Genomic DNA, 13,027 nt, shown 5'->3' on the forward strand with positions numbered 1-13,027 from the left:
GGGCCATCGCCTGCTCAGCAAAGCCCTGCCGGCAGCAGCGCCTGCGGAAGGACAAATCCCTGTTCCAGGGCTGGTGACTGTAGCAGGACCGTGCAGGGAGCAGCCGTCTGGGAAACCCGCGATTCCAGGCGCCCGCAGCCAGAGTCAGCCTTTGGCAGTTCTCGTGTCCTTGGCAAGCGCCGCGAGTGCCACCCACACCGAGCAAAGCCATTAAAGCTCCAAATGATTGGGCTGATATAAACCGCCCCTGGAGCAGCTCCCCGACGAGCCGGGGGGTGGAGCCGGGATGCGGGGATGGAGCCGGGATGGGGCCGGGATGCGAGGATGGAGTCGGGATGGGGCCGGGATGGGGCCGAGATGCGAGAATGGAGCCGGGATGGAGCCAGGATGCGAGGATGGAGCCGGGATGCGCGGATGGATCCGGGATGGATCCGGGATGTGGGGATGGAGCCGGGATGCGGGGATGGAGCCGGGATGCGAGAATGGAGCTGGGATGCGAGGATGGAGTCAGGATGGACCCGGGATGCGGGGATAGAGCCGGGATACGCGGCCGGGTCCCGGCAGGTCCGACCCCTCCGGCTCTCGCCCTTCTTCCCTCCCACACAGACGCTGGGAACTCGCCTGACTCATCCCGAAACAGATGTCGCAGTCAATGGGGAAGAAATTGGAGGAAGTTTTTCCTCTCCGGGGGAGGTTTCTCCGGCATCCAGCAGCACTTTCCCTCGCCCTGGCCAGAGCCGTGGGGATAAACGGGAAAGGCTGGGAAAGGAGCTGGGCTAAGAGGTCAAAACAGGAGGCTCCCATTGCATATCCCAGCTCCAAATCCCGGGGTTTAGAGCTGGGTTTATGCCCATGGATAACTCTGCTCTGACTTTCCCACAGGGAGCTCATCCTTGGCTCCTGGCTCCACACCCACTGTGGTCCCGAGCTCCGGATCCCGTCACTGCCTCCCGATCCAAGTGCAAACTCCCTGCACAAATAAAGAAGCCACAGACAGGATGTTTGAGAGACGGCTCCCGTTCCCTTTTTTTCGCTGATTTGATACAACCACGGAAAAAAAAAAACCCAGTCCCAACCTTGTGCAACTCGATCTTATAAATAGCCCCAAGAACGCAGCGGGGCCGGGACAGGGTGGCCAAACCCCGCTGTGCTCCTAAGGCTGGCACCACATCCCGCTGCATCCCACGCCTGGGATGGGCAGGTCAGGGATATCTCCAGAAGGTTCAGCCCCAAACACCCTCGCAGAGCCTCTGTTTGCCTCCAGTCTTGCATCATTTCCCCCGTATTTCCATGTGCTTCCCTCAGGGGCTGGATCCGAGCGATGCGCACCCACGGGCCAGGGGACGATTCCGAATTCTCAGCTCCCAAACCCCACCCTTGGCAGAGCAGGATTGATGGGAACATTCCCAGGGCACAGCTGGGCCCTGTTCCATGGATTTCCCCACCCGTGGCATCACCCATCCCCGTCCCACAGCAGCAGCTCCCCCCGGGAGCGATGGAAGTGCTGCAGCGGGAGATTTATCCGTGATTTCCAATTCCTGCTGGAGCTGTCAAAGGCCACTGACAGCTCCTGGAGCAGGGATGAGGAATTGCCAGGCATGGACGCTGTTCCTGCCTTGGAGCCCCTCAGCAGGTGACAGACGGGATGTCACCTGCCCAGGGATTTATCAGCAGAGGTGGCAGCAAATCCAGGAATGGTTGGGTGTGGAAAAACCTTAAACTCATCCCATTCCATTACCTGCAGTGCGCAGGGACACCTTCCACAGATGAGGTTTCTCCAAGCCCTGTCCAGCCTGGCCTTGGAATAAGAAATTCCATTAAAAAATGCCTACAGGGCTCCGGGTTTGGATGCTGCTCATCCCACTGGAAAACAGGAGATGTTAACAGGTTCCAGGAACTGCTGGAGCAGAATTCAGGCTCATCTTTCACCCTGAACTCCCTAAAATCCTCTGACTGTGCTTTTCCTGCTAGTGTGTGCCAAGTGAAGATACCACACATGGAGAGAGGGGAGAATTCCTGAAATCTCCCAGCAAAACTCAGGGGGATCTGGCTGATAAAACACCTCAGGAAACTCCCAATCCTTTAAGGCACCAGCTGGATTTGCCTTCATAACCAGGACTTTATACCAACAGATCCCTTCAAATTCCCAAACATCCATAAGGAATCCTCCTTTATTTATGATTTTTTATTTTTTAAATTAATAAACCCGGTTTTCCTCGCAATCAGCATCTGGGAACTAGATGGAGCAGAGCTTTACAGGGACACGTATTTTTGAAGCTGACTTTGCCAATGGCCCCATCCCGCTTCCCGTCACTGGGATGGGCACAGGGACTGCCCAGCTCCGGGCTGGGAAGCAGCTCCTTGCGGGAAGGTTCAGCATTCCTGTCAGCCCTGAGCAATCCATGCCTTTTTCGGGGTTTTTTTGGCTGGGGGGGGGGTGGCCTTGGTGCAGGTTCCCTGGGCTCCAATCGCCGTGGAATTCGTAAAAATAACAGCAAAATATGATTTATTCCTGAGCCTTTGCCAGGCTGGGATTATTTGTGGAATGAGGGAGTTGCTCGGTGGTGCCAGGGAGATGTGGGGGCACCTGTGCCCTCACTGGGGTCCCCCACGGCTTTTTCCTTGGATGGATCCGGATCATTGATCCCAATATCCAGAGCTCAGCCCCTTTCCCACACAGGAGCCCAGTCCCAAAATCCAGCTGTTATCTAAGAATTACTCACATAGATCCAGAAATGGAAGGATCTGTCCAGAGGGTGCCGTTGATGGAAGCCAGACCCAGAATTTACCTTGGAAAGCAAAACCAGCCGGGCCCCAAGGGAGGGAAAGCTGTGCCACGGAGCCACGGGAACATTCCGTGTCACTTTTTATGGGATTAATGCTCCAGGTCGGATGGAAAACCTTAAACCTAAGGATTCAATTAAGGTTCCTCACAGCCTGATTTAACCTGGGTGGGGTTGGGGGATCCATAGAACTGCACAGCAGGGAGAGGCAGGAGCAGTCCTGCCCATGGGGAATTTGGGGAAAGCTGGGAGTGGGACTGGATGGCCACAAGCAGCCAGATCCCGGCACTCCCAGAGAATCAGCAAGATAAAATAATGGATTTTTTAATTAGAGGGGGAGATAATAAGCTCAGCTTTGTTCCCAGGAGTGCAGCTCACCTGTGGGTGGGATCCTGGGATGTGTCAGTGCTGGATCAGGATCCACTCCAGGGCCGGGGCTGGCACATAACACATTCCTCATGAGCAGCTGAGATCACTGGGGTTCATCCAGGAGTGACGGATGCACCAGATCCTAACCACGCTGGTGACACCGTGGGGACATTCCAGCTCCAATTCCTGCTGAAAGGAGCCCAGCATTCCTCTCATCCAGCCCCATGAACCACTCTCTCCATGTGAGAGCCCAGCATCAGGAGAAAACCCAGCTCTGCCTTTACAGGAGGAAAACTCTCTATTCATTTTCCCTCCGAGAGGTGTGGTTATCCTTTGGAAGATCTCAGTCCTGCCCAAAAATCTCCATAAATTCCAGAGGTGATTCACGGCTCCCATCTGGGACTGGCACAGTCCCTCCCTCCTGCTGCTCTTGCCCCCTTTCAAAGCTGTGCCACGATTAATGTTCACCCACAGTGGCATCTGCCAGGTGGGACATCTCCGGGTTTATTGTCAGAGATGAATTTATGATAAATGAATTCCATGACAGAGTGGGAAAACCCCTGGCATGGGTGAGGATGGAGCCTCCAGCAGGGATTGGCAGCTCCAGCATTTCCCATTTTCCTCCAATCCTTGCCTTGTGCAAGACCTGCAACGCTAATGAATTCCTGAATTTTATTCCCTAAACAGTGCAAAGGGAACCCCTGTTATCCATGGCCTGGAGTGGATGCAGAAAATCCCAAACACTGTTCCTGGCTGATGGAGAATGGAGCTCCCAGGAGAATTCGGACATCGGGAACACCTTATAAATCAAGAGGGATAAATTGAAAATTCGGGCAGGATTTCACACAATTCACCCACTCTTCCTTAAGACTTTCTGAGGAAAAAAACATGTTGGGAAAAGGGAATCTGGGGTACCCTGGCTGCATGTGGCTTCCCCAGCACATCTGGCTGGGGAGAGGATGTCCAGGGAATTAATTCTGTGTGGAGACCATTGGAATGTCAGGAGACCTCTGAGTTATCCCTGGCCTTCAAGTGCAGGAATCAATCCTGGTCACTTCCAACACCAAAGAAGCTGTCTTCAAGGAGCTGTAATTCCCAAGGGAAAGCTAAAGCATTTCCCTGGATATCTCACCTGGAATGCACCGGGGTATCCATCACCCTGGCATCTTCCCAACCTGGCAAATCCCCAGCACCTGCACAACAATTTCCCTGTGGAAAACAGGGAGCTAATGGGATTTAGGAGAAGAGGAACGAGAGGTTGGATGGAAGCAGACCCAATTAGTGGATGGGTCAATTAAGAGAGAGGTGATGGGATACTGGAGATCCCAAATCCCTGGGCACTGCATGGCATCCCAGGTGCTCCTTGCTCGAAGGAGCCCACGTGCTCGTCTCCCATCGTTGCTCCTGGAAAATTCCACCTTGAAGGGTTTAAACGAGTCATTTATCAATTAAATGCGTGCCCCGGCAAATTAAAATCTGTCCTCTTGTTTAATTAATAGGGCAGCTTTATATTCGACAAATTAGGGAGCCTCTTGATGAGCTAATTTGTTAATTAATGGAAGCCCGGAGGCTCTTCCTTCATTAGATGTTGGCACATCCTTGAATCCAAAGTGCAGCTCCTCCTTCAGGACCTCTGGGCTCAGACTGGGAACAGCCCTGGCGGTGGATTTGCCATGGGAGAGCTCTTGGCATGGCTCCTGGCATTCCTGGGATTTATGGCAGCATTCCCTTCTCTTCCCTTTGGGAAAATTTACATCCTTTGCCAAGGAAAAGTGCAAGATCCTGCAGCCAAACTGATCCTGCGCTGCCGAACAGAGCCCAGAGCTGCTCCAGGATGGAAAAGGGGGGGAAAAATTGATAAAAAATGGGGAGAAAGCTTCTGGCCCTGTCCAGGGATCTGTGTTGGGTGGGAATCAGCGCTGTGGGTGGAGGATCCGGAGCTCATCCCGGCAAATCCAAGGATTCCTGGATGTCTCCAACACCCTGATCACTCCCGCAGGGAAAATTAACCCCCCGGGCATACCCAGGCTCATGGATCAGCCCTTTCCCCCATCCCAGATGGCCACAGCAGCCCCCTCCCAGTGCTTCCAGTACAAACCAGTGCCAGGATGGTGCTGAGGCCGGGTGGGCTCCATGAGCTGCTCCAAACGATGCCACGGAAGGAGGGACCGCAGCAATCCCGGGACAGGGATCCCAAAAGGAGCGTTGGAGTCATCCCCAGCGAGAGCAGCACCAGTAACACCACTAAGAGCAGCGTGGTGGGGCACAGCCATGCTGACCCGGGAGAAGATCCTGCTGCAAATCCCACTCCACATTAAAAACCAGGAGCGTGGATTCCCGAGCTCGCGCTGAGGACCATTCCCCTCCAAAGCAGACTGGCACAGATCCCATGGAGCAGCTCCCTCGTTTATTTTTAGCCACCAGTGCCTGCTGCATTCACCAGTTATCAAATAAATATGGGAAACCAGGAGAGGCACCCAGAGACTCCCTTATCTCTGTTTGCCATGGACTGGCAGTTCCTGGGATGTGTTTACACTCAGCCTTTAATAAGCAACCCCAGGTTCACTTTCTGCCACGGGAGTTTGCCAAGTTTCCAGCTTTCCCTGGATCTTATCCCACGCAGGCAGGTCCTGGAGAGAGGGCACAGCTCGCTGAGACCCCAAAGCTGCAATAAAAAATCACAGTGAAAGGCAAATTCCTGATAGATTTTCCACAAACCCTTGGCCAAAAAAATAATGTTGCCATCAAAGCTGCCCTTATTTGGGTAGGAGAGCACCAGTGGTTTTTGCTCCGGCTCTGGATCCTGATCCGTTCTTCAGGAATGCCAGGCACAGGGAACTCAGGTGGTGCTGGGACACCTCCCTAATTCCTGCTGGAAATGTGACCCTCAAACACTTTTCCCAAGGCTGATGCATCTCCTGTTCCTGCCCTGTGCATCCACGGCCTCCCTGCTGACACAAGGGATGCATTCCCACCCTCTGCTGCAATTCCTGGCACATTTGGTGCTCCAATCCTTCACAGAAATCTCACAGAAATTTTTCCAACTCCTGCCCTGTTCCCGAGTGTAGGCGCTGAGGAAAGAGCAGTGTGAAATTCCAAGGCCAGATCTCCTCAATGTCCCCAACCACAGAGGGGATTTATGATCCCTAAAGGCTCATCCACCTGCTTTGGTTCCCATTTATCCCAATCAGCAAATACCAGGAGTCATTTGCATATCCCACCCTCTGGGAGCCTTGGGAAACTTTGATCCATGGAGAAGCAAAATGGGAGTGGCAGGTGGCTCCTGAGGCCTCTGCTCCAGAGCTTCTCTTTCTCTTCCTGGGATTTAAGAACTTAAATAGCTCTTGAATTTCAGGAATATTCTTGTTTTGAAACCCCGCTTGGGGCATCCTGGTTGAGCAGAGCCCCTCCCAGGTAACTCACACCGCCTGAAACCTTGGAATTCAGCCCGGGATCAGGACAGGAGATTTCCAGCAGCTCCCCAGCACCTCTGGCAGGACACAGCTGTGTCCCCAGCATCCCTGCACTGCTGCTGCCGTGGTGACCGAGCCACCTTGAAGGAAAAACGTCCCTGCGTGGCACGGGGCTGTCCCCAGAGCGCTCCCACACAGCCTCTCCTCAGCCTCACCCTGCACCCAGCACATCCCACAGGACATCCTGGTCCCCCAGGACAGGGACTGCTGCCCACGAGGAATTTCCTGCTGGCTCCAGCTCCTGGAGCTGACCATCACCAAGGGGAAAAAAAAAAAAAAATCCAGGAGGATCCAGTCATCCCCACGCCTAAACAGGCAGGGTTTGAAGTGAAATCCAAGCAGGGAGGAGCTCGAGGCTGCCCAGGAACAGCAGAGGATCTTCGAGCTTGGGGTCACCACCGTCCCCATCGCCGGTGGCGCTGGCAGCACCAGGGAATCCGCAAGCAGTGCCACCCCCGAGCGTGCCAAGCCGCTTCCGTGCCCTCCCAAACCTCCCCGGGACACCTGCTGAGCTCTGACAGCTGTCAGCACCTAAGCAGGGGGCGAGCTGAGAAGCTTAAAGGAAAAATAGCTCCTTTTGTAATCTGCTGCCGCAGCGCTCCCACCCCGCCGCCCGTTTTAGCCCTCCCTGTCCTACATCGGAGCCCTGGAGACGGGAAATGGGTGGGATTGCAGCTGCTCGGGGATTCGTCACACGGGTCTACGTGTGGCAGGAGAGGTGTTCACCCTGATCCCACCGCTCCTCTGGAGCCTGGGGGTCATCACGGGATGGTTTGGGTGGGAAGGGACCTTCCAGATCATCCCATTCCCTCCATCTTCCCTATCCCAGCTTGCTCCAGCCCGGCCTGGAAGAAACAACGCTGATCACACCTCCCAAATTTGTGATTATCCCAAGGATCAGCCTCCCAGTCAGAGCACCGTGCAAGCTTTGGGAAGCACAAGCTCCGTGCCCCAGCTGCTGTTACACTCAGGATCCCAGGAATCTCCGAGCGTGCGGAAAAGGGAATTTTTATCCCAGCACAAGCAACTCCAGAAGGAAGCCAGGGCCTTACTCAACAGCCAAATATCTTTTCCAGGATCAGTGCCTCCAAAGGCGGAAGGTGGGAAGGTCCTGGAGAGGGAATGCAGCAGGCTGGGATGTTTCCATGGAGCAGCGAGATGAGTCAGTGCCATCTGCCGGCTGCACTGGCCCGGCCGCTCCCAAATCCATCGGATTCGGCCTCGGATAAAGGGGAATAAACCTCAGCCTCACGATAAAGCTTCCAGGATCCCTCTGGAACGCTGCTCCAAGTGCAAATTCCCCTAAAGCTCCAGACGGGATCGCTTTGGCACAGCCGTGTTCCAACAACGTCAAGAATTCCCAGGATGATCCAGGAGGACTGAGAGTCCTTGGCATACCCAGGCTGCAGCTCCAGCATTCCACAGCTCTTCTCCTTCCCACCTTTGGGATCTCCCTTTGCTATTCCTGACAGGGTCGTACATGGAAATCCTTGAGCTGGCCCGGATCCACGCTGAGGAGGAGCTGTGGGAGTGCCGAGGATCCGCAGTGTCCCGAGGGATGACGTGGCATCGTCGGCTCCTACCTCAGCTTGGACCATTCCAAGGGTGCCAAGAGGCATCAAGGCTGGGATGGGACACCAGGCATTCCCGCCTGCCCCTGTTGGCCCGCTCTGCCGGAGTGGATTTAATCAGGGAATAGGTTCTAAGCGCGTTTCTCCCCATTTTTAAAAGGAAAACTCATCCCTGCTCCGAAGTTATCCCAGATTTAGCTTTAGGTGCCAGATCCCTGGCACTGAGGAAATCACACGTCTGTGTCAAAGCTTCCTCTTGGAGAGAAGAGGGATTTGCTCGTCCTTCTGGTGCTGATTATCCCCCAAAGTTCTCCGTAGGCATTACCAGGCTGTGGCAGCTCCTGCTGGCTGCAGGGCAGTTTGGGGCTGCAGGGATGGCCTGGGGCTCCGTGTGCTGGAGAGATCCCAGAGCTGATCCTGCCAGGCTGATCCGAGCTCCTCCAGCTGCTTTTGTCAATCGCAGTAAAATCAACCAACGCCTGAGGGAACAGCAGCTCCGAACCCTGCTCTTCCTGCTGAAAACAGGCCCCAAAAGGGGGATCATCTCTGGAAAACTCCATTTGCAGAGGAAGCACGATGGAGTGGGGGCAGCATGAAGCTAACATGGATTATGGGATGGGATGCTAGCATGGATTGGGATGCTAGCATGGATTGGGATGCTGGGCACGGGCACATCTGTGGAGGTTTCCACTCAACTTCCTCTGAAATACAGTTTAAATACCCTGAATTAATTTCTGACAAACCAGTTTATTTTCCCCTCCTGGTGAAAACGACCTTATCACCTTGCTAGATACTGACTCTGAGGGCGTGACCTGCAACTCCTTAAAACATTCTCTTTTCCCTCAACTTTTTTCCAATCTCTCCCTACTCCTGGACCTCCAGCGGAGGGAGAGGCACAGGTGTGGAACACCAAAGCACGCTGCTACTTAAGGCCAAAAATAAAGAACGCTTTCCCAGAAGGGCCATGGGTAGGCGACGGTAACTCTATGAAGAGGAATGGGTGATTTTCCATGGGAATGTCCGTAAATTAAACGCGATTAAACGCGATTAAATGCCTGCGGGAGGCCGGAGCAGGGCCTGCCGCGCTCCCGTCGCATAGCAACAGCACGCCGTGCCCTAATATGGCTCCAGCGCCCGCCCACTACCTCTTCTCCTTTCTCATTGGCTGCGCGCCGCGTGATTGACATTCGCCCTCGCCAATGCGCACCCTCCACGAGCCTCTCCCGCACCCGGGGCGCGGCGCTACGCGGAAGCCGGTGCAGGAAGCGGAGGGGAGGAGCGCGAGAGAGGCGTCCGCTGCGACAGCCAATGGGAGAGGAGCCGGGGCGCGGCTTAGCCAATGGCAGCGCGCGGGGGCGGGGCCCGGGGGCGGGGCTGCGGCAGCCGGCGGCGGGCGGCTCCGGGGGGCGGCAAAGGTGAGGGGGGACCCGGGGGGACACGGCGGGGAGCGGGCAGGGGCCAGGACAAAGCCGGAGGTCTTGGGTAGAGGGGATGTGAGGGAAGACCCGGGGTGCTCCGGGCATAGAGGAGCCCGGGGGACCCGGGGGATTCCAGCCGGGGTTCAGGCTGGAGGCAGGAGCTCTGAGGGAGCGGTGGCTGAAGGAGAAGCGGAGGATGAGGAGGGATTCCAGAGTGGGGCAGGAACTTCTGGCTTGTGGTGGAGGGGATCACAAGCCTGGAGGAGGGTGGGGAGGAGACGGGAGGCTCCGTGATCGCCGCGGAACCGGCTGGCAGGCAGAGCTTGGTGCCCACGCTGCTCCTGGGCATCCCTGGCTCCTCCCGCTGCTGCTGTCAGTAATGCACGGCAGATCCCACACGCTGCTCGGGGGTGGCACGGAAAGGGACGCCCGGGACAGCCCCCAATGGCTGTGACAAACCCAGAGCACGGGCACTCAAACCCGCTGTTTCCCCAGGACGCTGCGGGTAAAGCTGTGTGTTCCCAGGCGGGAGCGGTGGCGAAGGAGATGCTCCAGGTGTCGGTGCTGGAAGCAGGATGAATCTCGTGGCGATGGCGACCGACCCCGAGCTCCAATGGGTGTCCCTGTGGCTCCGTGTCCGCTGGGCGGCCGTGCTGGTGCTGCTCCTGAGCTCCCTGGTGATGCTGCTGCTGCCGCTGGCCGCCGTGGACAACCAGTGCCACGCTGTGCTCAAGGGCCTGTCCTTCCTGAAGAGTAAACTGGGCTCCTCGGGAATCACCAGGTTGACAGGACAGAGCACGGAGCTGAGCGTGACCTCCAAGGGGCTGGAGCTGATGGTGCTGAAGGGAAAAGCCTCCCCAGGTGAGAGGGTCCAGGGTGGGCACAGCTGAGTTCCTCAGGTGGAGGAGATGGTGGAGAGGGTCCAGCAGAGGCCACAGAGATGGTTTGGGGTCTGGAGTATCTCTGTGATGAGGAGAGACTGCAGGAGGCTGGTGGGTCTGGAGAAGGGAAGGCTGAGAGGGAATCTCACTAATCCACACAAACATCTCCAGGGGGTGTCAGAGGATGGTGCCAGGCCCTGTTCGGTGGCGCCCGGTGACAAGGAGCAATAAAAACACAACGAGTTCCACCTCAGCGTGAGGAGGAACCTCTGTCCACGAGGGTGGCAGAGCGCTGCGACAGCTGCCCAGGGAGTTGTGGAATCTCCCTGGCTGGAGACATTCCAAAGCCGCCTGGTCACCTTCCTGCTCCGGGTGACCCTGACATGGCAGGGGCTTGGAGTGGGATTGGATTTCCAGAGATCCCCGACATCTTCATCCCCTTCCTGCCCATGTCCTGACGGGAGTGACACTCTACTCTGATGGTAACGAAGTGCAATTAACTGCAATTAACACTGGCCATAGATGTCCCCGAGGTCAGGCAGGCCCTCACCAGCTCCTTGACTGCATTCCAGAGCCCTGTGCTGGCATTGCTCCGTCTCTCCAAAGTTTTTCCTCGTGTCTTCAGTGCCAGTAACTTCTGTGGAGTTAAATGGAACACAGAGAGGTGGTTTAATGCACAGAAATTTGGGCTACACGGCGTTAATCCCAAAATCCTGGCTGGCACAGAACAGCCAGGTGATGTCAGGCCATGGCTTTCATCAGCCAGGACGTTAATCTAGAAAATACTTAAAGGAATTGTTATGATTCCAGCACTGTATCTTTGTTTGCGTTAAAGCTCTTACTGCTGGATGGTTCAGTGGAAAAGCAGAAGTGCTGTTGGCAGCCAACATAATAATGCTAACGTTATAATTTCACCTAAAGGAATGCCAAGAAAACGTGTTTAAAACATTGTTTCCTCCCACATGAAGCAGTTTGGTGGCCACCTCGAGCCTGCTGCCCACAGGTCCTGCCTCCCCACGCTTCCTGCCAGGAATGGCTCTGCTGCCTCATACTCAGCCTGGAAACGTGGCATAAACCTCTGGGACTGTAACCTGGAAAAAGCTGGAACACAAATTCTGTTCCAGTTCCTCGAGACTGGGTTTGTTTAATTTCTGTATCAGTGAACAGTGGCAGTCGTAGAATACCCTGAGTTGGAAGGCAGGCACGAGGGTCATGGAATCCAGATTTCCAGAGGTTTTCCAGTAAAACTCACGGCCCTTTATCCGTTACCGTTTTCTTCCAGAGGTGAAGTTGGAAGCCAGAGCAGCTCTGAATCAAGCCCTGGAGATGAAGCGCCAAGGGAAGCGGGAGAAGGCGCACAAACTCTTCCTGTACGCCCTCAAGATGGACCCGGATTACGTGGATGCCCTGAACGAGTTCGGGATCTTTTCTGAGGAGGAAAAAGACATCCTGCAGGCCGACTATCTGTACTCCAAAGCTCTGACCATCTCCCCCCACAACGAGAAGGCTCTGAGCAACCGGGGCCGGACGCTGCCCTTGGTGGAGGAGATCGACCAGAGGTACTTCAGCATCATCGACAGCAAGGTCAAGAAGGTGATGGCCATTCCCAAAGGGAATTCCGCCCTGCGCCGGGTGATGGAGGAATCCTACTACCACCACATCTACCACACGGTGGCCATCGAGGGGAACACGCTGACGCTCTCGGAGATCCGGCACATCATCGAGACCAGGTACGCCGTTCCCGGGAAGAGCCTGGCGGAGCAGAACGAGGTGATCGGGATGCACGCGGCCCTCAAGTTCGTCAACACCACGCTGGTGTCGCGCATCGGCTCCGTCACCAGCAGGGACATCCTGGACATCCACCGGCGCGTGCTGGGCTACGCCGACCCCGTGGAGGCCGGGCGGTTCCGCGCCGCGCAGGTCTTCGTGGGCCACCACATCCCGCCGCACCCGCAGGACGTGGAGAAGCAGATGGAGGAGTTCGTGCAGTGGATGAACTCGGAGGACGCCATGAGCCTGCACCCCGTGGAGTTCGCGGCGCTGGCGCACTACAAGCTGGTGTACATCCACCCCTTCGTGGACGGCAACGGCCGCACCTCGCGGCTGCTGATGAACCTGATCCTGATGCAGGCGGGATACCCGCCCATCACCATCCGCAAGGAGCAGCGGGCCGAGTACTACCACGCGCTGGAGGTGGCCAACGAGGGCGACGTGCGGCCCTTCATCCGCTTCATCGCCAAGTGCGCCGAGACCACGCTGGACATGCTGCTCATCGCCACCACCGAGTACTCCGTGGGGCTGCCCGAGGCCGGAGGCGCCGCCGGCTGCGAGCAAACCATCCCCGTCAAGACTTGAGGGGGTTTTTGGGCCACCGAATTGCTGGCGAAGAGAGCTCCGAGCTACTCAAGTGTTCCTGCTGGGAAAGGACTGGATAGAGGTGTTCACTTGGGCGTTTTGGTTATTTAAAGTGTCTTACATTTGATTAAATTAATGTAATTTATTTATATACGTGACGCCGAACGGAACCCGGGG

General features: G+C 56.0%; 1 protein-coding gene across 2 annotated transcripts; it reads left to right on the forward strand.

The window, feature by feature from the left end:
* Positions 1–9,559: 9,559 nt before the first annotated feature.
* FICD (FIC domain protein adenylyltransferase) lies at positions 9,560–12,995 on the forward strand. 2 transcript variants are annotated; one of them, XM_040080817.2, is made up of 3 exons: positions 9,560–9,611; positions 10,110–10,475; positions 11,778–12,995. In XM_040080817.2, the coding sequence occupies exons 2-3, from the start codon at positions 10,190–10,192 to the stop codon at positions 12,848–12,850; spliced, it is 1,359 nt and encodes a 452-aa protein (XP_039936751.1). In that variant the 5' UTR covers positions 9,560–9,611; positions 10,110–10,189; the 3' UTR covers positions 12,851–12,995. The 2 variants fall into 2 exon arrangements, with proteins under 2 accessions (XP_039936751.1, XP_039936750.1); XM_040080816.2 differs by lacking the exon at positions 9,560–9,611 and having other exon boundaries at positions 9,673–10,475.
* Positions 12,996–13,027: the final 32 nt, after the last annotated feature.

Source organism: Hirundo rustica, chromosome 17 (assembly GCF_015227805.2).
Source record: "Hirundo rustica isolate bHirRus1 chromosome 17, bHirRus1.pri.v3, whole genome shotgun sequence".
In the NCBI taxonomy this organism is placed as follows: Eukaryota; Metazoa; Chordata; class Aves; order Passeriformes; family Hirundinidae; genus Hirundo; species Hirundo rustica.